At 35.0% G+C, this 27,020-nt stretch overlaps 1 protein-coding gene across 4 annotated transcripts in view; it reads left to right on the forward strand.

Annotated features, from left to right (window-relative positions):
* The window catches only part of MTA3 (metastasis associated 1 family member 3), a 134,694-nt gene that overhangs the window by 33,496 nt on the left and 74,178 nt on the right, over positions 1-27,020 (forward strand). For all 4 annotated transcript variants that reach the window (XM_050315242.1, XM_050315243.1, XM_050315241.1 and 1 more), the window contains exons 5-7: positions 2,336-2,399; positions 3,404-3,521; positions 18,844-18,946. In XM_050315242.1, coding sequence (XP_050171199.1) covers positions 2,336-2,399; positions 3,404-3,521; positions 18,844-18,946 — 285 coding nt within the window. The remainder of the gene's footprint in view (positions 1-2,335; positions 2,400-3,403; positions 3,522-18,843; positions 18,947-27,020) is intronic.

The raw sequence follows: 27,020 nt of genomic DNA on the forward strand, positions 1-27,020 counted from the left end.
GGTGGTTGGAGAATATTAAGGGACATCACTGCAAATCGATATTCACTTAAGTCATTTCCTCAGCATCCATGATTGAGAGATGCTGGAGACAATATAATGAACTACATGCTTGGTTCAACCCAGTAGACAGACCATTTACAACTAGACAGATAAGATTTTCCTCTGATGGGGGGGGGGGGAGAGGAGATATATAAACAGTAGGCTTTTATTAATTTTGTAAAGATTTCAAAACATTGTTTTAAGTATTGCAGATTTCTAGATTATAGAAAATGGTATCTGTAATATATAGAGGCAAAATTAGAAAAAAAGTCTGATTTACCTCGTTTCTAATGTGGGGGATTTTAGTGGTTTGTTTGTTTGTTTTTGTTTTAGTCTGGTATCTACTACTGCATGTCTAGTGTTGTCTTTATTGAGACTCTCGTCTATGCATGTGAGAGGTCATATATGCATACAAAATGTTACCTCTGTATGACTCCAGCCATTACATGGTTAATATGCTGTTCAAAGAAATGTAACATTCAAATAGAAATTCACTCCCTTAAAAGACATGCTGGGGGGATTAAGCTTGTCTCTTAATGAAATAAAATGAATTTTTTAGATTACCAGCAACAAAATCTGAGGTCAGTCAATAAAATGCTCCTGCAGTCGTGATGGCAGTGAAGCAATGAACACCTCTGCAGTAATTGGAATTAAATAAGGGTAGACTGTAGTGAAGAGAGAACTTTCTAGAGGTATATGGAATAGAAGCTGACTGGAAAGGTAAACTCTCGTTTAGCCTTTTACTCTAAAAAGACACCAAAAAACATTAAAATTAAGTTGGTAAACTGACTTCACGGTATAACATATAATTAATTTTTATAAGTGAATGTTCTGGAATTATCAAGGCCAAAAGTGTCAAAAAATCCTTCAAAGACCTGAGTGGAGTATAGAGAAGGTTTCCTACTAGAGGAGTCTTTTCCTTTGCTCTTGTCCATTGTGCTCAGATTTTTCTTGCTCATTTTCCCACCATTTCTCTTTGGTGGTGTGGTTCTTCTGACAGGTATGACAACATGACAACGAAGAGAAGTTCAGGAGGTTATGTACCATAGTCTTAATGTGTGGATTAACCCCCTTGCCCAGGATGTGCAGTGGCAATGAATAAAACGTTAACTGGGTATGTTCGCCTAATGATCAGCCCTTAGCCATTGGCATCCAGAGTTTCTGGTTGAGTTTAGCAGTTGGCATCCACTGACAAGAACAGACAGGTTTTTACAATACCTTCTTTGCTGTTATCTTAAAATCAATAAGATCTCTGCAAACAATTAATCTTTCTATATTTGTATACTGGTCTGTTCAATGAGAGAAGGAGATAGGAGATGAGTGTTCTGGCAGAGGTCCTGTAGCCATATGTGTAATGCCACTGGAACCTCTTGGTAAATACCAACTAAACTGAAGGTTAAGTGCATGAAATACAAGGTGCTGTATGCAAAAGGTAATAAGTATATATTATAATTATATATATATGATGGCAGTTTAGTTGTAAATTATAACATAGAAATGCCAGTTGCTAACAAGATGATTCAGCACACTTAACATTTTTCATCCAGATCCATGTGTGTTTCTTTAAAATACCATTTGTTAAAAATAATTTTGCAAATTATTTGCAAAGAAGCTGGAGACAGAGGAATGTTGGGGGAGAAGGGGATGAGAAAGGGGTGGGGGTAGTGGGGCCAAACTCCCATTGCTTTAGCTACAGGTGTTACACATGGACAGGTCTGTACTGCTACTGAATAACAGGAGCCTGCATAGAAATGTGATCATCAGCATTTTAATGTGGTCATAGAAGAAATCAATAGAATTCCATGATTGATTCTCAGAAACAATTCTGTTCAAAAGAGAAAAGCACTTTATTTTTACAGGACATTGGTAAACCCTTATATTCCTTCTAGTTTGGGTTATTTATTTTCAAATTAGGCACTGAACTTACGGGCGGTAAGTCACTTGGAGGCAATATTTCATTGATGCAGACCTTTTTATTAATTGAGTGTGTGTATATTGTTTGCCGTACTACCTCTTCACCTTCTTTGCTTCTCCATTCTTGAAACTATTTTCCATTTTGATGGAATTCCAGTGTATCTGAGTGTGGGTCAGTACAGCCATTTATTCAATTGTTTTGTCATTTTATTTTGGTATCTTTAAAGTATGACAATGTTCATTTTTATATCTTACAATATTTTTATATTTTTTTAGTGTAAAAGTTTGAAGTATATCTAGATAGTTTTCTGGTAAATAACTTTTTCCTTAATGAAAATTTGAACTTTTTACAAAATAACCATTCTTCCTTGTGTTTGTGTAGGGGAAAATGCAGTGTTGCACTTCTGAATGAGACAGAATCTGTACTGTCATACCTGGAGAAAGAGGTAATATATGATTTCTATTTGGGTAAATACTGTAATGAGTGTGGTCTTTTACAGCTGTATTTTTAATAAATGGGCAAACAGTACTTTGAAAACCTCTTCTTGAATCATACGTTAGAAAAATTATGTTGTTGAAAACACTGATTTCAAAAAAGTTATTGGATAAAATCTTAATTGATGCTCTTAAACGACGGGTTTGTTGTCAATATGTTTGCATTTAGAAAATAATTAATTTGAAGTAATTTATGTGGTATCTTACAGAAGAAAAATATACAGATGTTTTTCTGTAGCAGATACTTAAGGGAGAATTCACACAGCTTTTTTTTTTTTTTTTTTTTTTTTTTAAATGTATGGAAAGTATTTCCTCAGTTTTCATTTCCTGTGGCAAGTACTTAGAATGCTTAGCTTTAGCAGAAGGGAAGAAAATTCCCCAAGAATTTGAAAGATAATTGCATTATGTAGTGCAAAACACCTTCAGATTATTTTTCTTTGTAGTGTCTTAATATAAAATCAGACAGACAGTGGTTTTAAACTGAAATTAGCATGTCTTTATTTTTTGATTTCTACACCAAAACCACTGATAATTGGTAAAATATTTTAGGTACTGTACCAGATTTGCCGATACTATTTTTATGTCTAAGAAGGGTTTTCACAGTGTTTAATGAGTTTTGAGACTAATTTATCATGCAAAGTCAGTACAGTAGAGATGCTTACGAGTGGAAACACATTAAATTCAAAAAGAAGTTAACATTTTCAAATCCATTGATATATTTTTGTGTATGAATCTTTTCATTATTGCTCAGTTCTGAAATAAGTCCCAGCAAAGACAGAAGCTTCAATTACCCTTTTAAAAGCACTCATGAAACATCTGTATTATATATAAATAGGATTTATGTACCAAACCTGGGTTCTGTAAAGCGTGCAGATTTCCAAAAGGAAGGTGTTACAGGTTTAAAAACCCAGTTTTAAAGAGTATTATGCTGTTGCAAATGTGTCTTCTTTTTTAGGATACTTTTTTTTATTCACTGGTATATGATCCATCACTGAAAACGCTTTTAGCAGACAAGGGAGAAATCAGAGTGGGGCCTAGATATCAAGCAGATGTGCCAGACATGCTTGCAGAAGGTAAATACGTGATCTTTGATTAGTGAAAAAAGTAAAAATCCTTATCTTGCAATATTGCTCATGCTGACTCTTGAACTAAACTAGTACATAGAGGCAGAGAAAGTAAAATGGTAGGTCTGAGAAAATTCATGGATACTGCTAGATATTAGAAAGGAAGAAAGAAGGAAAGGGTGCTTGAATAGCTGTTGAAAAGACACTGTGCATTTCCAGTTTGTGCATAATGCAGTTTAGGCATTTGATATTTGTTTGTTTAATTGCATGGTCTGGTTAGTTCTTTAATATAGGCTGCATGGAGAGAAGATATTGAGGACCAAGCCATTTTATAGAATCATAACACAGTAGTGAAATAAGTGAAAAATAAATTTGCTCTCTTCCTTTTTAAGCAGACTATGCGTAGAAAATATTTCTTTGTGTCTTCTTATTTTAAAATGCTGTCTTTCATCAAAGCATCTTCTCTGTTTTGTAGCATGTTTGAAACAAATGTTTCTAGCCTTGGCATAGCTTTAAAATCACTGATAATTTCTAAATTTTATTTTATTTATTTATAGTCTAGCATAACTACCTGTACCTTAGTATTTTGCTACCTGAGAACTGTTGTTTTAAACAAAATTTCAAGTACAATGTTTATTTAATGTTTGGGTGACATTAAAGAACTGTAAGCACCTGTGTCTTATGTCTGCAAAAGAAAAGGCATTATTTCCAATTTACACAGAGCTTATTTAATAAACGTATGAAATGAGAATAATTTGTATAAAACAAGAATAATTTGATTTCTGGCAAATGGCAAATTATTTTAAAATGAATACTCTCTAGTAGATCACCTGCAATTTTACTTTGACTTTTAATAATCAGAAATAAACTATAAGAGGTCATTTCCAGATTTGTTTATAAGGTGTACAAACTTGTTTCAGAACAAGTTTATAAATAGAATATTCACTGCTATTCTTGCTGTAAAATGGAGCTGTCATAAAAAAAAATATTTATGTAGACATTCATATGCTCAAGAGGAAAGCTTGCCAGAGGACTAAAAGCAAATGACTGTCTCAATGTGTGTATCAAGTAGCCAGGAAGTACTGATGTGATTCCAAAGCAGTTTGTTGAACTGTAGGATTTTCAGGATAAGCTGGGCTTGTCTGCCAGGCAGGAAGTCTTTTCCTACTGAGTTCTGCTTACTTAAATTACTAAAGACAGAGCCTAATTATGAAATAGTAAATATTACATATAAAGTAAATGTTTTTCCTGTTGAAATTTTACTTATTTGGTTTTTTTTCTAAAGTTAAATTCCATATTTATTAAAAGGGAATTACTAAGTTCTTCTGGAGCTTAACATTCTGTGTTAAATACTTAATTTAGTTAAGTGAGTAAATCATCTCTCTTACATCATAAACACACGATTTCACTGTTACTGTCTTCTTTTTCTCACACCCTGTTAATCCCCAAAATGCAATAAGTGATGCAGTTTTCTTGCTGTCTCTAGAAGAAAATAATAGTCCATCAAAGTTTAGAAACACCAAACCCACAAACCAAGGATCTGTTGGTATGTGGAGCACTGGAGCAGTTTAGCTGGATTAATCTGCACTTATTTCAAGTGGCTGGTGGAAAAAAGGGTTTGGTTTTAGGAGGATAAAAATATCTGAATTATGGTAGTTTTGACTGATTGTTATCTAAATGTTTCCATAACCCTCTGAACTCCAGGGAAAAACAAATGATAATTCAGCTGTTACTGTTTCTTTATGTAAACTGATGGCCTTGGAAGCTAATCCATTCACTGTCAAGTCTTTTCATTCATGAAAACAAATCTAAACTATTTTTAAAATTAATAGAATAAAATAATTATATTTGGAATTTATGGGATTCTGTGAAGATTTTCAATCTTTATGTAGATTTTCCAGCCTGTACTGTTAATAGTGGCTAGTGATCTGTATCTTTAAATTATTATGCTATAATGTATGACTCTTTAAAAGTTAGAGCAATCATCTTATATTAAAGGAAAGAATTTAGACAACTTTAAGTCAATTAGGAAAAATCAAGTTTTATATCATTTAATAATAGTATAGTATAATAAAAGAGAAGACATTGCTAAATTTATTCACACATAAAATTTTTCCTCTAATGTAAAGGAAGAATAACTTTTTGAAGGTGATTGATAGGCATATTTTATGTTTACGGAAAATCCCCAAACCCATTTAAAAAAAAACCAGGAAAACCCAAGGTTCACATACCATCAGTTGTTTTATATTCAAAGTTACTGACATATAAATCCAATTCAAATGACTGAAGACATGTCAATTCTGCCAGTGCAAATTCCAGACCAGTCACAACGTGGCTGAAAAATAAAGAAGAGTTCTGTAACCACTAAGTTATTTTAATGTAAATACATTGATGTATTCTAATAGATTAAACATTCAAATTGCTTTCTCCATACTATGATAACTTATGTTCTGTCTGAATGGACTATTGGGGTTTTGGTGGTGGTGGGGTTTTCTTAGTGTTTACTGGAGAAACATGTGCATTTTTTTGCTAGGAATAGATTTTTTTCTCCCATGCATTGATGTTACCATTTCTGTGTTCTTGAGTAAAACATTCTCCAAAACTGGATGATTAGGCTTTGGATAATGCAGCATACCTTTTTCCCCCTACCCCATGGGTGTAATGGATAACTTTATATTTCTTCTTAATTTTTGAAATTAAAAGAACAGTTACTTTCAAAAGACTAAAAGTTTTATTAAAATCAAGATGCGTGATGAGGTATTCCAGATTCAACTGTTTTTCCACTTTGGAGATGCATTGAATCATGAATCCTTTACACAGTTGCAGTAAACAATTATAAACAAAGTTTAAATTTGGTTCAAAATGCATATGCCTTGTATTTCTTTGCCCCTTTTGTTTATAATGGTTTAGCGAAATCACCTAGATCACACATTTAGTGAAGATTGTAACTTTGGAGAAAGACCAGACCAGATTGCTTTCAGCAGTCTTACCACTTTTGTTATCAACATCCTTGGGAATAAAATGTGGGAGTAAAAGTTGTCAGATTTGAATGATGTTATGGTTGTGTGAAACCCTTCCTTCCCCCCAGTGCCAAGTGTTCCAGTTTGTCTAGACTCTGGTTTGAAGATTTTGTCTTATTTTCTTTTAATACACTGGAGAACAGGAGGCTGTGTTCTACAGTGTTGACTTAAATTTTGACTAATAGGGTACTGAAGAAGGTCCTTTCTTTATTTTAAAAACACTTTGTCCAGTGGCTTATTTTGTGGATGTAGCAGTTTATTTTCAAGTCTGTTACCCCACACTGGGAGCCCCTGGTGGTCTAGTGGTTAAGGGCGTGGCGCTGTCACCGCAGAGGCCCAGATTCGATTCCCGGTCAGGGACACTCCCGGGCAGATGGAGCTCGTTAGCCCTTAAAGGCAACCCATCTACGTCCTGAGGACCTCGCTGCCACCGTCCAAGCTCGCTTGGCCCCGGCAGATGAACCTTAGGATTAAAGGGTGGGCTCAGTTCCGCGCGCACTGTGTCTCACCTAAAAAATCCAATGCGCAGGCTGGAAGGTGTAAAGACCTTCCCCGGATCTTCACTCGTGAAGACTGGTCATTATTATTATACCCCACACTGGAGACATTCTCCTCCTCTGTGCAAAGCAGGAATTAAAAAGGTTTATCTCTGATAAGCAAAAGCACGCATTTGGACAAAGAGTATCTTGTTTCAAGCATCTCTACAGTACAGGAGCAAGGTACGTGGTTCTCTGCATGCGAATGGCCAGAAGCTGCTGTCTGGTGCATCCACCCACTGTATTTCATAGACTCATAGAATCAACCGGGTTGGAAAGGACCTCTGAGATCATCAAGTCCAACCCTTGATACACTACCACTGCGCTTACTAGACTATGGCGCTAAGTGCCACATCCAGTCGCATCTTAAAAACCTCCAGGGAATCCACCACTTCCCAGGGCCGCCCATTCCACTGCCTGGTTTGATCAACAGCTTCTAAAATGTGTGACTACAAAGTTCAACAAACAAAACTGAAAACCCCAAACAAGCAAGGAAAAGAAACCTATACAATTTCGCTTTGGGCAAGTAATTATTATCACCGTTATTTGATTACAAGGCATACTTTAATAAATTGTTCTGAATATGGTTAAATTCTTGTCACCTTTAACAGCTTTTATTTAGTCCTGTTTTGTGTATAGCGAAATTACACCAAGACAAATCAGTTTAGATATGTGATAGACTTTTATGTAACATTGATTTTTTTTTTTTTCCCTGTCTCACAACTTTAAAATCCAAATGTTTTTAAATTCTGGCATTTCAACCAGTATGGCTCAGCAGTGGAACTACTGACGCAGTGACAGGTTGTCTTACATGGTTCACTAACAAGCAGAGAATGACAGAGAGAAAAGTGCTGGCATAGCATTAGGGATATCATTTAGCAAGTAGGATAATGCTTAAGAATGGGAGTAAGTGGGAATTTTTTGCTCTGCAGGATTTCATATAATGCATAATTGTTTCTGTCATATGCCTGCATTGGTCTTTCTGCCTCATGTGTGCTATTGTAGGCCTAATTGTAGTTGTCACACAATGTCAATGCGTTTACACAAAGTAAAATGCATGGCAACTTAGCTAAACGCATACAGTCAAAGTGGTGTTGCAGATAGGGAAGCCAATTGCTTACAGTAATCTCAGTAATTTCCTAAGTAATGCTTACTTTCATTTATTCACGGATTTGTGGAAAGGCTGCAAAAAAGGCACAAAAGGTCAATAATTGTTTCTTTGTCAAAGCTCTATTAAAACTTCTGCAGCAAAGGATATTTTCTAAATAAACCTAAAAAAAATATTTTTGTTGACTGCTTTGTTGTCATGATTTGGAAGTCTAGTGAAACTATTTGCAGTAATATTCTGACTAAAAATACTTCAACCAAACAAAAAAAGTACTAAATTGTATTTTCAAGAAAGCTAATACAATTTATAGTAACTGTTTTCTATTATTTAAAATAAAATTAGAGAATATCTGTAATTTGTCAGAATAAATTTTCTGATGGTTAATTTGCTTTGCGAAGCAATTGTGCGTGAACAGTTTTTGTACCAGGATTTGGTAGAACAGTCCTGTGTTAGGCAATGTAACATGGTTAAGTCAAGGTCTTGGACCCTTAGGTAGTTTATAGACCTTTTAATTCTACTGATGGTCTGAGAAGGCTTTAGTCATTTGAATGCTCTCTGAAATTTGGGTAATGTTGTAGCAAGTATGAGGACGAAAGTAGAGTGACAAGAAAGAAAATTACCCCACATCTGGTAATGTGTCTGAATCACAAAGACAGTGTTTTTGCTTTGTGGCATGAGATGCCCATAATTTTTTCTGAGCTGAAGGGAAAATTATAGCATATGAAAGTACTTTTATTCGTATATTTCATAAATGTATGAAATTTATTTGGGTATGAAGATGCTGAGAGGAGCAGCTCTGTGGGAAAGGCCCTAGGATACAGGCAGACAGCAAGAGGAGGTAAGCCAGCAGTGAGCTCTGGTAGTGAAGGTGGCCACCTGGCACACAGATCAAGGCAAGTGGTCATTCCCCTTTACTGATCCCATCTAATCATTGCATGCAGGTTTGGGTCCCTCAGTATGGGAAAGTTACTTGTAAACTGAAGTAAAGTCGGTGAAGGCTGTCACACTTGTTAGGGCTAGAGCACTTGTCCTTCAAGGACAGGCTGAGGGAATTGAGCTTGTGCAACTTGGAGAAATGGTGATTTCACAGCAGGAGACCAACAGCAGCCCCCCAGTGGCTGGGGGGATATTGCTGAGAAGACAGACAGGTTCTTGACAGGGTTGCATAGTGGGAGGATGGGATAAAGCTGTCATAACTTTCAGTAAGAGATTCAAAATGGCCATGAGCATAATTTTTTTTTCCCATAAGGATGGTCAGATGGTGGAGCAAGTACACAGGGAGGTTGTGTCATCTCTGTCCTTAAAGGTCTTCAGGATCCAAGAAAATACAGCTCTGGTTGATCTTAGAGCTAAATCTGCTTAGAGGAGGAGTTTGAGCTAGGGACCTGCTGAGATTTCTGACATGAAACAATCGTACTATTGTGCTCCTGAGGAGCACATACTACTGAGGAGATTCAGGCCATGGTCTTCTGCCTTTTATCCTGGGGTAGTGTGTCTTTGTAGAGAAAGAGTTGGGAATGGAAGTTTACCTCTTAGTAAACAAGCACGGGAGTGGACAATTTAATCAAAACACCCACGCTTCAAGGATGATCTTAGGATGCATCTTTTTTTTTCTGTCCTTACCTACAGTCATTTCATTAAGAGAAGCTGCAAGAGTCACCTTCCCTCCAGTGATGATGCTGGGTAGTAGATAATTTCTTTGTGTGTGTTCAGTCAATGCCATTAGCATGCTCAGTTTCAGCTGACTTTTCCATAACGGCTTGAAAAAATATGTTGAGCTTTTAGCAAATCTTAGTCTAAAAATAAAAGGAACACCTGAAGATTAGGAACTGCAAGCACTAATGTTAAGCTAACAGCATTAATACCTACCAAAAATTTTCAGTATAATTAGATTATAATACTGCAATATAAGAAAAAGTATAACATATGCATAGTATGAGTCACTTAACAGAGCAGCTACTAACCTTTAAAAGTTTTCTCTTATGAAAATATGGAATAATTTTTAAGATTTAGCACAAAGCCACCAGCTAGAAAGTACACTGTACAGGGAGTTAACTCTGAACTTTCTCTGCTTAAGTTGCTCAGGTGCTTGAATGGTATCTTTAGGTGCACAGAGATTTCCAAACTGTTATCCTGAGCAGCATCACAGGGGCAGCTGTCCACAGCTAGCAGTGTGCACATGTTTATCTGAACAGTGGGAAGTGCCTGCTGAGAATGGTTCTGCAAGTTAATTGCCTGAGTGTAGCAGAAGCTCCTGTCAACTCATCTGGCTCTGCTCCTTGTGCTTGCTATAAGGATTCTGAGTGCTGAGCAAGTCTAGTAGAACCAGAGCTCACTGAGCAAAACAGAGGCTTGTCAGAGAGGAAATGGGAGTATGTTAGGGTTGAGTTGGGAAGTGAGTTTTTAGTTTCTGTGCAGAGGTGTATGGAAAGAAAAAAATCAAGAGAGTGACAAGTATGATGTGGAATGATTCGGTTTAGAGGTGTATCTAGAGAACTGACTGCTAGTCCTGCTTGAGTACTCCTACAAGCAATGGCAGACTGTTTGCAAGTCCCTGTTTTAATTAGCCTGGAGGGATGATCCTAGAGCCACTGTTATGGAGATGTCTGTGTACTGCTCCATGGAATTTTTCTCATGCTAACGGTCCCCTCCCAGCTGCAGTCTTGTTCGCAGCCCAGTGCTTCTTTTCTTGCGTCTGGCTTTAAAAGGAGACCACTGTGTTCTAGGGAATTCTTTATGGAGCAGTTATCTGATACAATTAGGTACTCTGACCATTTAAGGGATATAGGAAGAATGTGGAGTGGGCAAGGAAGAAGCCTGTGCCTTTACTAAGACATACAGAAGAGGAATTAGAATCTCTGGAATGGAGTAAGAAGCATCCTGTAGGCAAGATGTTCTGTTCAAAGGTTTTGATGTTTTGGTGGGTTTTTTTCCTTCTAATAAATAAAATTATAAACTATACTCAAAGTATTTGTATAAAAAGCTAGAGTCCCCCTTGCACAATTGATATCTAAAATGGATCAGATGTTTACGATTAGATGAGACATATCTTGACAAATCATAAAACTCCTGTTTGTATGTACCCAAATATATTTTATTCTCCAATGGAGTTTCTGTTGGTTGCACTTTTGAGTTTAACATGAATTTTTTCTGTAATACCTTCTAAAAGAAGAAGCTGTTTCTTGAGGGTTATCCAATTTAAATGTGGTAGTCACTTGTCAGATTTGCAAATTTTTTTTTTTTTCATTATTAAGCTCAGTAGCGTAAATTTTGCATAATTAACTGTCAAGTGTTTGCTCATCACAAATAATAATGTTACTCATGTCAAATTTTAATAGGATAATATCCTTTACATCGGGATTGCCAGTCTCACTTCTAGGGAGCTGAATTAGTGATGTATGTGCTGGGCAATTAAATGCATGTTTATAGGCTCTTATCGGTTTTACTATAAATTAAACAAAACCACAAGTAAGTGACCTTTCACTACCTGCTTTCCATAAAGACTTTGCTTCTGCCTAACCATGTAGTTGCAAGGAAAATCTGTAGTTTAGAGTTACAGGCACATGTACTGTAGGAGCTCAATTAGGTATTTGAAGCTTTACATTATAAACCATAGTGTTTTATGAAGTCTTTTCAAGGTTATTTAAAAATACTTGCTGCCTTTTGATACAATTTGTTTAGGTATTAAGTGCATGTATAATTTTAATCAAACATTCAATTATGTGGATCAAGTTGGTTCTTTTATTCCTTATATAGGAATAGTACAAGTATACTAAGTATATAATAGGGTAGCAGAAATTTCTGAGTTTCAGTTCTCAGATCATTCACAACTTTTAGGTTAACAGTCCAGTGATAAGTTGGAAGAGTTGGAAATCCTGCTGCTTATCAATGAGATTTTATAAAAACTGTTCCACAGTTGAGGTGTGTTATGGGTGGGGTTTTTTTGTTTGTTTCTTTTTGTTTGTTTTTGGCTTATTTTTTATCCCTACCCTGAACTGTGAAAGCAGGGACTGCCTTTCTCAACTTTGATTTATACTTGAAGAGAAGTCAGTCAGAGTTTTAGTTTCATAGAAAGAGAACCATGATGTCCTGCTGTCTTTAGCTTCTTGAGGAGACTTAAGCTTCTGTTGTCAGTCTTCTGCTTGTTATGAACCTCCTATATTTCATCAGCTTGAAGGAAATGGTTAAAGTAGCTGTCTTGTCTTTTTCCTTCTATTTGCACCATGAATGGTCTGTGCTGCGATGTTGGTGTGGAAGGTTGTGTATGATTGCTGTTGGAAAGATTTTGTTATCAATAATGGATGTAGAGTCTTGGCTGAGATTGGTCAAGTACTAAATGAGTTCTGTCAGGTAGTCAGTCTTGTGAAGGATACACTTTTTTTATTGTATGCTGTGTATGTGCTTATTATCCCTGTGAGCACTCAAATCACCTTTCAAGCAGCAATGTCGCAGCGTTTAATTGACTTTGCTGTATTTTCTACCTCAGTAACTTTGCCTAAATGGACTTATTCTAAGTTCAGATTCTTGCTGTTTTACTGCAAGTCTGATTTTTCTTTTAAGTTTGTTCTGTAGAAGATGAAAAACAAATAGCAGATGCAGATGAAATGTGGTTTTTTACATTTGAATAAGTCGAAATACTTTGCATCCTAAAGAAAAAGTTCTTCTCTAAATTGCTTTGTTTCACATGAAAAGTCCTATTTATCTTTAGAATGCTGAAGTCACAGGGAATTTGCATATTTATAACATTAAGGTTTTTTTTTTAAAAAAAGCAAATCAATACTGCAGGACCAAAGATTTCATTTTAATTTGGTCAGTTTTCTGTGCATTTGTTTGGTTTTTTGTGTGGGATTTTTATTTTTTTTTTAAGGAATGCAATGTCTGGGCATTGTGGTAGCCCTTTTTTAAAAACAAATATTTAAAATATTATTATTTATATATGGTATGGTACTCTTATTGTTTATACACAGAATCACTTTCACTATGCTTTCCTAAAAACTGTATTACCTCGTGTGTTGTTGCTTAGGAATTTCAGAAAAACTGTTGCCATCTTTCTGTATTTGGATTGGAATAGGTGCTAGACCACTGCACGATGGTGGGGAGTGTGGAATCACATTGTTCAAGTTTATTTACAGACATCAAAAGAGTACAATAAGCTAATTCCAAAATAAAGATGAATTTCAGGTATCTTTTCATTAGTTGAATATTTACTCTTACCCTTGAGTGGTAGGTGACCTTGTAGTTTCATGCATATAATAAAGTCATTGCCTTTAGTTTTACCGTAAAAAAACCCTAAAATGGAAAGGTCTTATTTCATATCTGGGACTGTAGGGTTTCTACCTGAATGTGATTTAGTGTGAGGACTAAAAAGTGAGGAATAGTGTGACTTTAGGACATTATGTCTCCATGTTCTCTGATCTGTGTAAGTTTCTTTTTGCAGACTGTTCTGCAGGGTTTTGGGAAAGAGGCAGCCTCATTTGTTCCTTCCTTCCCGCACTGGGCATTTCCATAAGCCAGCTATTCCTGATGCAGCATTATGGAGAAGTTGGTCACTAATGCATGGTTACAGCTCAGTTTATTCTGAATGTGTAATTCTTTCTGTTTATTTCTATGAATTTAGAACACAATGAATTAAATCTCTTTTGTGTTTTGTGAGTCTTTTTTTTTGATCATCAGCGATTGATTTATAAGACACCATAAGACTGAACATTGAGAGAACTCTAAGGTCATTGGAGGCAGTTCTTTTCAAAAGAGATTTTTCAAGTGAAGAATGACTTTTTGGGTTTTTTTATATATTTATAAATTCAAACTCTAGAGGATAAAAGGTGATTGGACTATGCATGTTCTACTGGCTTTGAAAATGCTCAATAGCAGTTTAAATGTCTGTAAACAGGTAACAGGCCTGTATCACCTGATATCTTTCATTTGTAACCTCTATACATAGCCTGGTTTTCATTTCTAGTCTTTATACATGTGTTAAGTTCATAAATTGAGTTTTACCATGAGATTTGTGTAAACATACAACTCATTATCTGAATGACTAATTGAAATCTGAATATATGTCTGTCAGGCAAGCTAAGGGAGAGGGGAGTTTGTTTTGAAACTGAAAGATAAACAAATGATTTTCCTTTTACCTGCACTTTTAAAAGGATCTAAGCTTTCTCATGTTACTTTCAGAGAAGTTATTTGCACATAACTCAGTTTTATTTTTTGAAGAGTTGAGTGTAAGTTTTTGAACTTTTTTTCTGCATGATTTTTGATTATCAGTACTGGTGAGAATTAGAAATGATAGAGTGGTAGAAATTAAATAAATATGACTAGTAAGAATTTTGTGCAGTATGAATACGCTGACTGTTTTAGTGGGGAACTAGAAACTTTTCATCCAAGGAAAAAGCTCAAATTTTGCTTTAGACAGACAGGTTTAACATCAGGAACTTTGTTCATACCTAGACACTACAAGAAAATTCAGTATGATTTTATTTTTCTTCTCTGTAAGTTAGAGAAAATGTTTGCAGACAGTTTAAATAGCAGCATGAGAATGTGGTTCATTAATTGAAACCTCATTTTCACTGATTAGTTTCCTATTTGTACAGTGATGACACAGAATAGCACATGAAACTATGTTCAAAAAAACATTTACCTGCAATTTAGGTAACTGCCAAAGAGTTCTGGAAAAAATCTGCTAATTGCTTTATCTACTAAATCTGAACCCATATTTCAGTAAAAGCAATTTCATTGTGTTAGGTGTTGAACTGGGCAAACGGAGGATAAGAACCTGAGTACTTCTCTTCCTCATCCTTGGAGCTTTAGCTAAGAGATATTCCTCTTTCACAAGAATAAATCTGACACACAAGGATAAAGACACTGAGTTGCCTTCTTGTTTTTGTGCTTAGATATCTAGTGAGCTGAGTGATTGATGCACACATCAAAACTGGCTGATTTCAGGAGATTGTATTAAGCCCTGAATGACTTTTCTTATTTGGAGGAACTCTGTGGTTCAGACTATCTGTCTGGTGTCCAACTACTGTCCATGGATATGTCTGCCACCTTACTATGACCAAAAACCACGACTACAGGTTTTCTGTTGTGTGCAATTAAGGATCAAGCAGCTGGTACCTCTGTTTTGCATATCCTGAAAGGTGGATTCACTCAGAAAGCTGAGAACTGCAGGTGTATAGTTTGCATGTTTGGATTGAATTGACCACTAAGTTACTTTTTGAGAAGGAGAATAAAAAGGTATTTTGAAAAATAGTGCAAATCATGCCAAATACAAAAATAAGACTTTATATCTCACAAGTGTCTTTAAAAACTGTCCTTCTGACTATTTCTCAGTCAGATACCTCATCAACTACTTGTCATTACAAGTGGAATTTGTATTGTTTCATTGCAAAGCATTTTTTAAAAAAACCCAACTTTTATAGATTCATATTTCAGTTTCTTAAAAGGATATAATATTGCAGTATTGTTATATATCTGTTAAATTCAAAGAATTGCACTTTAAAAACCGTTCATAGTTTATATTGCAAGTTGTTTTCTTTTAGCTGGATATAAGAACAACATAGAGTCATGCTGAATCTAAGGTAACTTGTTAACTTTGTGGTATTTGTCTGCAGAAAGTGAAGTATAAAAGATCTTTAATTTCTTGCACTTCATCTTAATTGCATTTGGTTAAAAGCTTTACTTGGTTTACTTTTGTAGGTTTTTTCTTACACTTATTTTTGGGGAGGGCCATATCATATTTCCATTTGTTTTAAAATGACTAACTGAAATGCAAATTTTTTACCTTTTTTAAGAAGAAAAAGTTAAATTTTTTTTTTATTAGAAGAAAGCCATGAGAAGTAAGGCATTGAATAATTGATGAGGCATAAACCAGGAGTATTTTTGACCATCTACTAGTGTTTCCCAGTAAAATTAATCATCAGGATTAGATTGGCTGTAATAAAATTATAAGCAATGCTTAAAGTAAGTTGGATACATTGGTATGTCATACCCACTGTTCAGAAGCTGTAATTGGTATGGTGGTGGTAGTGAGGAAAGATGATACATATGAAATTGAACTTTCTCAAATGCACTGAAAGTGTTAAACTCCCCCATTCCATTTGTGTCCTGGTTTTTGCAGTATAAGGAATTAATACTATGACAACTTTATCATCTGTTCAATTTAAATGTCTTGTACTTCAGTGTCAAATTCTAACACTATAGAATGTAAATGTTGATGTGTTAACAGAAATTGCATCTTAGTTTTAAAGGGGTCTGCCACATTAGAAATCCTATAATATGTGGATGCCTACAGGCATGATTAACTAAGGATAGATAGTCAAATAAAGCAGAGGGGGTATATAATTATTATTTTGAAATAAGATTTATTTATCTTATGTGATCATCCTATACTGATGCTTTCAGCACATGCAAATGAAGTGTCTATGAAAGAATGTTCATTTTTACTCCTGAAATGAACTTTCCAAAGATTTCTTCAGCACTGCATGACTACCTCCATGATTTGATCTGTTTAAGGTTACTTTTCCTCTTTAAGTGATAATATCCTACCATTTAAGCGGAAAATCTGAATGAAGCTTCTTTTTGAAGTGCAGTTTGGCACAGACCACTTATTTTATGGAAAGCTCTTATCTGTTTAGATTCTTTTGGTATAGGTATTCGATTGCTTGTATCCTATTTATGTCTACTGCCATTATAAAATACTGCTTGGCAATATTTCAAAATCACTTTTATCAAGAGTTACTAAAACACTTTGTAGAAGCAATTGTTTAATTACCTCTAGTTTAAGTAAAAAGAACAGTATTGCAATTTTTTTTTTCAAAAGTGAATCTGGAGAGTGACATGTTTTGAATACTCATGCTGTGCTTGTAAAATGTTTTCTCTTTGTGAGAAGTGTACTCTGCCTGAGTATTATGATCTCCAGAATATGATGTCCTGAAACAGTTAAATAACATTAAAGATATTTAAAAAATATATATTAACAGATTGAAATGAAGTGCTCAGAGATTATTTATAAAATGTAGAACATCACCCACAAAGTGTCTGTCACAGATGGAAAAAATGAATGTATTGACAGGTGTGTACTCCATTGAATAAGTTTATAGACCTAAAATCCTATCCAAGATTGCCAGAAATTAACAGTTTGTCTCCGGTACTAGATGTGAATTAGCTCGAAGAGACGCAGAATTCCCATCAGGAAGCCAATTCTTTATTATGTGTGCATTGGAAGAAAGTAATGTACTGTGTTTTTCTGAGAATGTGACTGTGAAATTTGTTCCTGAAACAGCATGGTGCAGTTCTAACTTGTGTGTTTGATAGGGATAAATATATACCACATATTAATTTCCTTTCAGAACGAATGTGCTAGAGGAACTCAGCGTATATGATGTGATTTCAGAAGAGCCAGTGCTTGGTTTGCAGTCTGCTTCCAGACTCTTAAGTGTACAGGTTATTTAATGTCTTGATTATACTGGCTGTTTTCATTAAGTCATAAGAAATAGCACAGACTAAAGTGATCTTCTGTGTGCTCAGAGAGGTACCTACACAGTCTACACAGCCTAGATTTTCAAAGGGAGTGGAATGGCTGTGTCTGACAACAGGTTTTTACTCTCATAGTAGCTCATAAAAGTCACAGACAAGTACCATCAGCCAACTGAATATTAGTGTTTTTCACATGTTTACTGAAGGAAGAACACATTTGTATTTTAAACACCAAGGGAAGACAATGATTTTAACTTTACTATTCTCATCTATTGTGGCCACAGATGTGTTAGCTACATCCCACAGGTAAATCTTAGACAAGTAGAATACATGGTGCTTACTCCATTAGCCTCTGAAATGTTTCTTATTTTACAGGAAAATCTATTGGTGTAGTAGGCAAGACAAGATCTATGCTTCCATATGAATGTGAATCATTGTAATGAATTCACACTTCACTGTTCTTCCAAGCAGTACAAATGTCATACTCTTGTAATAATGAATAAAGGACAAATTAAATTTCAGAAACAACCACTGTTGTTTCGACCATGTGCGTGCTCACAAATTGCTCTGTTCAGATAAATGGAGTTGGGAAATGATGTAGTATATAGTAAATTTCTTGTGATGTAGCTTTATGTATTACTTTATAGGAGAATATAACTAGTCAATCTACACAGCAATTTTAATAGTATGATTTATTTTAACCATACAGATAATGTAGTGGCTGAAGAGGTGAAAAAAATGTTTAAATGTACTAGACAGCATTTTTACCTAATGATTTGTATTTTGGGGGCATAGAATACAAATTGAATTTAATTGCTAAAACTGGTTAAGTGTAAAATTAATTTTAGTATGTCTTAAGTGAAACAGTAACTTTGATATAGTAGAGAAGCAATTTAAAGAAACCACTGGTTACTTAGGTTATGGTTTCAATTTTATAATCACATTTTATTAAAGTTCGTTTATACTACATCTCCTAAGAATGTCTCCTTAAATTGAAATGTTGATGTTAACGGAAGAAATTTATTTTGATGATGCTACATTATGGAATTTAAATGGATAACAGTTGATTGTTAAGTACTCTGTGTGTATATGTGTTTAAAAATGTACAATGTCTCTTTTAAACATAGTACAAGAACTACACAGAGAAAAACATTGTGAGTAATAAGTGTTTTGTCCCATCTACCTTTTGACAGGAGAATTAGATGACAGAGAACAGGCAAAGCTGGAAGTAAAAGTATGGGATCCAGATAGCCCCCTTACTGACCGTCAGATTGACCAGTTTTTAGTTGTAGCACGGTAAGATTAAAATCCTCTAATAAAAAAATCCTTTTCCTTTCCTGCTGACTATTTATTCCCCTATATCGTGTTACTCAACCTGTTTGCCGTTTTGTGAGCCCTACTCTTTCCTGAAATTAGCTAAAAGAGAAAACCAGACCATAACTTTCTGTTATATTTACTGAAACTTCCAATACAGGAGAGAGAAAAAGAGAGTTTTGGAATAATGCAACACTCCATGTATTTCAGGTAGAATTTGATACTTCAAAGGTAGACATCAGTCTGTTTTCCCCTTGGAGTAAATGAAACAGGATTTCAGTGCTAATAATTTAGTCTGATATTACAGTGCTTGAAATATAGAAGTTAAGAGTAGAAATAAAGAAACTGTTAACAAATTAAATTAATGCAGAACTTACCAAGTATGCATATAAGCTGAATGATACGTGGTGCAATTATTTTGGATGAATGTTGAAATATAAGTTTTGAAGTGATGCATTTCATTAGTGAAAAAAATCAGGTCAGTTCAATTTTATACATTTTATAAATTAATGTGATTATGCAGATTTATGAGAGGAACATCAAAGTGCTTTGAATTAATAAATACCTCTAAAAATTATTTCTCTACTTTAAAAAAAAAAAAAACCCACTTCAAAAAATCTATAGGCTTCCGACTGAAGGATAATTCTACATTCATGAAATATGGCAGACTTTGCCTGTCCTGTAATTCCTACTTACAAATGTAGTACAAAAGTAATGTTCTCATGATAGCAGAGAACTGTTAATCACAGTTAACACAGGGACTTTCTCCTGAATCACTCCATGTCCTGTGTTTTCTGTAACCTGGTTGCAGAGCGTAGTCTCAAATCTTCTTAGGCAAATAATCCTTGTACATGGTTTCTGGGTTTTGGTTTTTTTCTTTCTCCCTTTTGAACAAAGCATTTGAGGAAGGAAATGGAGAAGTTTCTTTATATTTTCCAACCTATGTGCATGGTAAAGTATGTTGCTGATTTACTGTTTTACAGGTTAGGTGCTGATCCACCTGTTTTTTTTCTTACTCTCCCACTTGTAGTGCTGTTTCCTTTCTAGACAGTGCTAAAACTTGCCTGCCCTTGTTTAATTTTCAAGCAAACCAGAGGAGTTTAGGTGTTAATGTGCATCTGTTCAGAAGGTCACAATACCTGGTAGATGCTCCGTAGAACAGAACCCAGGAAACAGAACTACTTCTTCACCAGCAATATAATACCTAGACATGTATGGGCAGACTATTAGTGAGTGTCCTAAAAAAGCATCTGCATGAAGATTATGTGAGTTTTTGAAGAGTTCATTCATTGCTTTTAAATTACTACTTACTATTTGCAGTCCCTCTGGGGAGCTGAAGTAGTATACTGTGGAGTCCAAAAATGTTCCCAGAGGAGCATAGCAGTAAACAGTGTGCTGGAAAGTGACAGAGAATAAATTAAATATGTATGGAAAAGCATACTTTTCTCTTCTTCTTGTTGCTTAAGACATCCTGTGCAATGCTGTGCCCTGATCAAGACTGCATTTGTTTAGAAGCTGATAAATTTCTGTAAAGAAGGCTTCTGTTATGGTGGATCATGGCTGACCAATTGTATCTATTCAGGATCTTGTGGCAGGCAAACAGCATCTGTAATCAGATGTCACTCAGGTGCATCCTTATGGATGTTCTTCCACAAAGCTCTTCATTCTTGTAAGTTGCTTTTTAACTGACAGAAACTGTTTCCAAACTCCTTTATACTTTCATTCACAGACTGCAAGATCATATTCCTGTTGCTTCTCAGAGAAATTTTCACCGATTGGTGGAGAAAGAGTTCTGTGACAATTGTGGCAGCTTTCAATTCAGAGTGTTATGTGCTTGCAAACTTTATACTGAACCCTTATATAGGACCATTAAAAGCTCTTGAATAACAGTGGAATTGGTGTTGTGATCTGGTAAACTGCTTACAGACAGCTCTGCTGGGGCCTAACTTCAGTTCAGTGGGCATTAACTGTGCTTGCTGCATTTTCAGTTGGAATGGTCTTTCTCTGGTTTTGTTTAGTTTTGCAAATTTGAAAATCTGACAATAAGAATTTTTTCCTAAATGCTTTCCTAGATGTGATTTTGGTTAACTGTGTGTAAGCTATCTGTATTTGACGTTTTAAAAGCATTTTCAAGTGATCCTTTTTACATGCTGCATCAAAGGCATCGAGTATTCAGTTTCTTCAGCCTGATCTGGTTGAAAGAAGAGTTGCTTTTGTCCATAAATGCTTTAGTTTTTTCAATCACACAAGCACGCTTTGTTGGTTTTTTAGAAGGTGTTTAAATACTCTTTTCTATTTGTGTTGCCCATTTGCAAGAACATTTATATTTGGCTTTGGGCACATAGCTTTCCCAGTCTGACAAGGTTTGCTTACTGCCTCAGGAATGAGGTTTATATACTTGGTCAGTCTGGGACTGTCACTAAGCCCTAATATGCAATAATTTGCTGGATAGAAAGATAGAAGAATATGCCTATCCTGTCCAGAAATTGGAAGTAGCAGCGCCAAGAAAATTGTTGGAGATTTTGAAAAATAAAAGTAAGGATCCATAACCTTGGTCTCCCCCCAAAAAAGTAAGGATCCATAACCTTGATCTCCCCAAGTATCTTGTTTGACTTACAAATCTTGAAAGTATCTTATTGCTACTACTGAAGCATAATTTGGGTGAGGGCTCTTGCTTGAACTAGTAAAAACATCTGTTAGGAGAAGGTTGAGACATCAGACTAATGTATTCTGGGTTTGAGTTGTTTTTTGTATAATGTTTGTTTTTGGCAATGAGAAGTCCAACAGCATTTTCTACTCCATTCAAGTAAGATACAACTTCATCAACCAGTTTTTCTTCTGTCGTATAAGTTGGCAACATTCCTTCTGTATCTACTAGCTTCAAAGAACAGGAGTTTGAGCAGCTGCAACGACCATTTAGATCTGTCCACATTAGCAAGTAGTTCAGTAGAGCAGAAGGTGATTTGTAGAATTGAAATGTTTGGTGCTGAGGACCTAATGGCCAGACTGTACATGTTTTGAGTTTTATTTTTAGTCTAACTCTAATCAGGTCCTATGCACTAAATATCTATGAGTATATGAAACTACTTTAACAGAAACTCATTTTTGTGCTGTGAGATACTTTTTGTTTTTGGTTAAAGTGCAGTAGGAAAAAATGGTATGGACAGTGGCTCTGAAACTCCTTTCCTAATTTGAACTAAATGACTGATACAGATGCACCCTGTTTCCTCCAGTCATCAGTCTCTATCATTCCTAATATACAAGGTGTGCTTCATTTCAATGTCAGATAAATAGTCCTACCTGTTTTTCAGTTTGTCAGAGTCAAAAATGATCCTGCCCAGTCTCAGTTGCGGTAGGAGCTGTGGGATCTGGTCTGGGCAGATGCTGAGAGCTGTAGACATGACCCTTTTTTTCTTTCATTTTCTTTCTATCTGCTAATGTGTTCTATAATTCAATGCATGATACATTTTTGGAACATTCTCGTCCTGTTCATCTAACCACATTATCAACATAGTCTTCTGGAAGGAATATATCTCTAAATTAAGCTATTTTACATTTGTGGTCCCAGTTTATTTTCAACTAAACCAGACTTTTGAAATCTAATTAAAATAGCCTTGAAGCATTGCATCTCTGCCTTAAAGTTTTGTACTTTTATTTCTATGAAATTAAAATGGCACTATGTACCTCTGACATGTTTCTCTTCATTTGAATGCTTATTTTTTGATGTAGTATCACAGAAGAATGGAAAATTAGTTGTTAGTAATTTTAAATTAGAGCTTGATTCTTCTTGTGTTGTTCCCACTTTCCCATTTTCTCTAAGACAGTATTATATTAATTTTCTTTTGGTTATTGTTGATTTAGTTATAAGTGCTCATGGTATATTGGTGTATTTGGATGTGTTCTATGATAGTATGTGTATTTGTTACATAAATTTATCTTGTGGTGAGGAAGGGACCACAATGCAGCTTCAACTGGCAAGGTGTCCTTCATCGTATTGAGGAAAAGAAAACACTCATCAACTGAGAACAATAATAAAAACATTTACAAGTGTGATCAGATATTAATGCTCTGTTCTTGTAAAATAATTCAGTGTAGTCAGTGGCAGTAGACAAGATTCCCAAAGATCATAAATGAAAATAAATGCATTAAAGTCAGCAGTTTGAAAGCTTGAGTATTACTATGCTTCTGGATCCTCTTTAGGTGGTGAGAAGTAAAAGAAATTTGAGTTCATTAAAGAGGTAATTAAATTTAATGGCAGAATTGCAACATAAAATAAAGCGGTAAAAATGGTGAAAAATCTTGATGCCAACACTGCACTCGCACAACTAGATGTTTGCTACCAAGGTGAATTACAGCATCTAATGGTAGGCAGATTGTTTGGCAATAAAAAAGAAAAATATGTTCACATCAAGTTTACTAGGCATATCAAAAATTCTGCATTTCTGCCTGCCTGTCATGCTTGGCCAATATATGTTTATTCCTTTGTGCATTTTGTATTACTGCACTATTTGCCCCAGATTCATTTGAAAAGAACGAATTCAAACTTGGAGCTGAATTTCTTTTTACATTTTTTTTTTTTAATGTGTTTTGATCTATTGAAGTATAAAGAAAAAAAATTCTGTAGCAGCATTTTCATGGACCTGCTTTTAGGGGACTGTAAATCTCCTCCTCTGTGACTGTGAAACTGCAGAATGGCATACAGATGATAGCTTAAATAACATCCTGTGAATTAAACCACTTCTGTGTATCAGATTCTATTTCTGTTGAATAAGAAATATTTCAAATATTTCATTTCTATTCATATAGTAATGAAAGTGAAGGTTGTTCACAGCATACATTGATATATAATGCTGTCCTTACCCTAACTTTGAAAGTCTTTCAGCAAAAGAATAGTGGCAGGTAACTTTTCATGTTTACGGTGTCATCTCCCTTTGAGCTGTAAATATCTGAAGTGATAATAATGAAGCATAGCACTACACAGACAATTTCTTAGAAAGGCAAGGAAAATATGTCTTCTGGAACAGCATCATTTTGCTTTGAATATGTTCTTCAGGTCAGATTTTGCAAAATTGACTAGTAAAAATCTCAGGGGTATTTTCAGCTTTAATTAATACAGTGCTGCTGACATACATCTTCACTGAAGAAGTATTTTTTTCTTTTTTTCCAATATTTTAAGTATCACAAGACTCTGAAAGAGCAATTGGATTATTAATTGGCTTAAAATTTATGGTAGTCTAAGAGGTCATCTTTTAGGACTGGTTCCAGTTCACAGTGAAGAAGAACATTGGAGTAATAATAAGGAAAACAAAAAGCTTTCCTAATATGTAGAAAACCACCAATGATCACTTAATTATTTTCCTTAAAAATATTAGCTCTGAAGTGAGGATAGATCTCATTCATTAGTTTACCATTATCTGTGGAAAACTGGGGATTTGCAGATTCACGTGTGCAAAAATGCGGTTCACTTCAAACAGCTTTGGCCAGAGTATACCCACTACTTGTCTGGTATTGCTGAAACAAGAAACAATGTATAAAACTGAACAATTTTAAAATATTCTCAGATTAAGAAGGATTTCTGTCTCAGCTGGATTTTTGAGAATACATTAATACTAATTTTATGCAAAAATTTGAACAATTACTTCCTTTAATGTCTTAGAGTTGAGCTATAACAAATTTGGAGAAATGTATTTTCTGTGTTCAAAATCTAATCTAAAGTTTTCCCTAAATGTAGGGCACACAGGTACAACATCCCTAGAGAGCTCACTCAGGGTTTTTTTGGACATAGATCTTGTTGAGTTTTGCTGAATTTGTGGATTTATTCCACAGTTGTAGATCCTGCCACTGGATTATATCCATTTGTTTTATTTGTATGGTTGTTGGCTGCAATCTGTTATAAGTCCTTGAGAGAATGGTATTGGTTCTGGTTCTTAAGATAATTAAAACAAGGAAAACCTAATTAGGGTAACACTGGATCATTTAGTCTAACCCTTAAAGCTCTTATAGCGGCTTGCTTATACAGGCTGTGCAGAGAGTGAGCTCTCTGCTGATGACATCACTTATTGGTCTTGTCCATCTCTCTACCACCTGCATAATTCCCTGTCTGTGTGACTTTTGGCTTTAGCTTATTTAGGAAGGTGCGGGGAATATTGATTTCTGTTTGAAGTCTCAGTGTTTTACTTGTTGAGTAATTTGTAAGTAACTTGCTGAGCACAGTTTTTTAGGCTGAATTTGTTATTTAATTAAATAGAGATTCAATTAAATATTTATAGTTATTCTTTGGATTCTACCAACTTAATGGGATATCGACATTGAAGAGTTTGTTAAAAAGAAAGAAATGAGTACTTAAGGTGTTACTGTTCAACCTGTGTTGATTTAATACCGAGTTTTATTTTGGTAGCTGGTAGGTGAAAACAGTCGTGTGGCTTCTGGAAATGGCATTGGCTAGTTACTTGTTTTTTCCTTTTAACATTTTTTAAACAATTCTTTGGTGGTATTATTAGAAAAAAGTGACAAAGGAAATGTTTTGACCTTTGCATCAATATGTTACTCATATCTATATTTTTTTGAAAACCATAAAAATTAGGGTATTTCAATGATTTCTAAAAATCCATATTGAATTAGGGTCTGAACTGCATAGCTAGATTATACAGAGCACTGTATATCACTTTCAGGTTTTGAGCCTAGTTACTATTAATAGCCAAATGCTCTAGAATTTCTACACTTCTTTGGATTGTCTGAAAAATTCACTATTTTTCAAAAGTTTCCAGGGAATGGTGAACTGGAAGTTACTTTGATTTCAAGAAAGCCACAGACATGCACATACCCACCTGGTTTGTGTCCTGTACCATCTCCATCCCCTGTCCCTGTTGCCCTCCCTAAATGGCACACTGCCTGTGTTTTATTATTATTTACTTGTTTTGGGTTTATTGTTATTATAATGTTGATTTTATTATATTGTTTTTATTATTTTGACTTCATGTGTTTGACTCATTTTTGCCCTCATATAACCCATGCTTCTTGGTTGTGATCCTCACCCACTCAGTGTAGCACTAGAAACAGTGTCAACTGGTGCATCAATTCTTACCCCTTTACCACTTTTTCAAAAGAAACCATATATCATGACTTAATTTTTGACTTTGTATACTGGGCAACATAATTCACATGTACTTGGGCTCTGAAATCAGCCTCAAAAGTTTATCTGCCAGAGTGACTTGTGAGAACATGATCCTGTAATGTTTATAGCGTACTCTGATTTTATTTTAGAAATGTGGTCAAAAGAAAATAGTGCTAATTATGCAAAAGGAAGCTAAGAAGCTAGTGGGTAGCAGCGAAAGGGAAATACAGTCATGCCACATTCACTGGTTTGAACAGTAGTGACAGAAGGATCACAGGAAAGACTGTTCAGCTACAACCGTTATCAATGCCAACATGTTGAAAGGGATTGACTGACTATCAGGAAATGTGTTCACAATAGAGCCTTATTCTTGGGACTGATTTGTGGACAAATACTGTTCTATGTACTGCCAAACTTTAAAACAAAACAAAAAGGCAAAATAGAATGTGTGTGAGTGTTCTTGTCACATATTTGCCATCTCTGCAAAGAGGGAACAAAGGTCATGGAACAGTGTTTGAATATCACTTATTTATTCCACAGCCTTTAGAAATCTAAGCAGTTAATATCAGAAGTCTGTGAATCATTGCTGTTCAGTCTTAACTATGTCTTATAAGATTTTGGCAGCAAGTATTGAAACATTCAGTATTAAATCTTTGCAGATTCAAGATGAAATTGAAGTAACGGACGTTGTTATCTGTTTCTCCGTGATCCATTATACACCTCAGTGCATTTAAGTCTTGATGCACATTATTTTATTGATTAATATCGGATTTGTAGGGTACAGTAATGTGTGTTGATCTGTCAGTGACATTCTCCATTGGTATAATTCTGCCGATTATTATACCAATAATTATTGGTATAGTAATAATTATAAGTTGTACAGAGTGTAATTGCTGAGTGAGGCTTCAGTCCGTAGTCCAGAGGCTTACACTGCATTAAAAG

Source organism: Myiozetetes cayanensis, unplaced genomic scaffold (assembly GCF_022539395.1).
Source record: "Myiozetetes cayanensis isolate MyiCay16 unplaced genomic scaffold, myiCay2020 scf2-11, whole genome shotgun sequence".
Taxonomy (NCBI): Eukaryota; Metazoa; Chordata; class Aves; order Passeriformes; family Tyrannidae; genus Myiozetetes; species Myiozetetes cayanensis.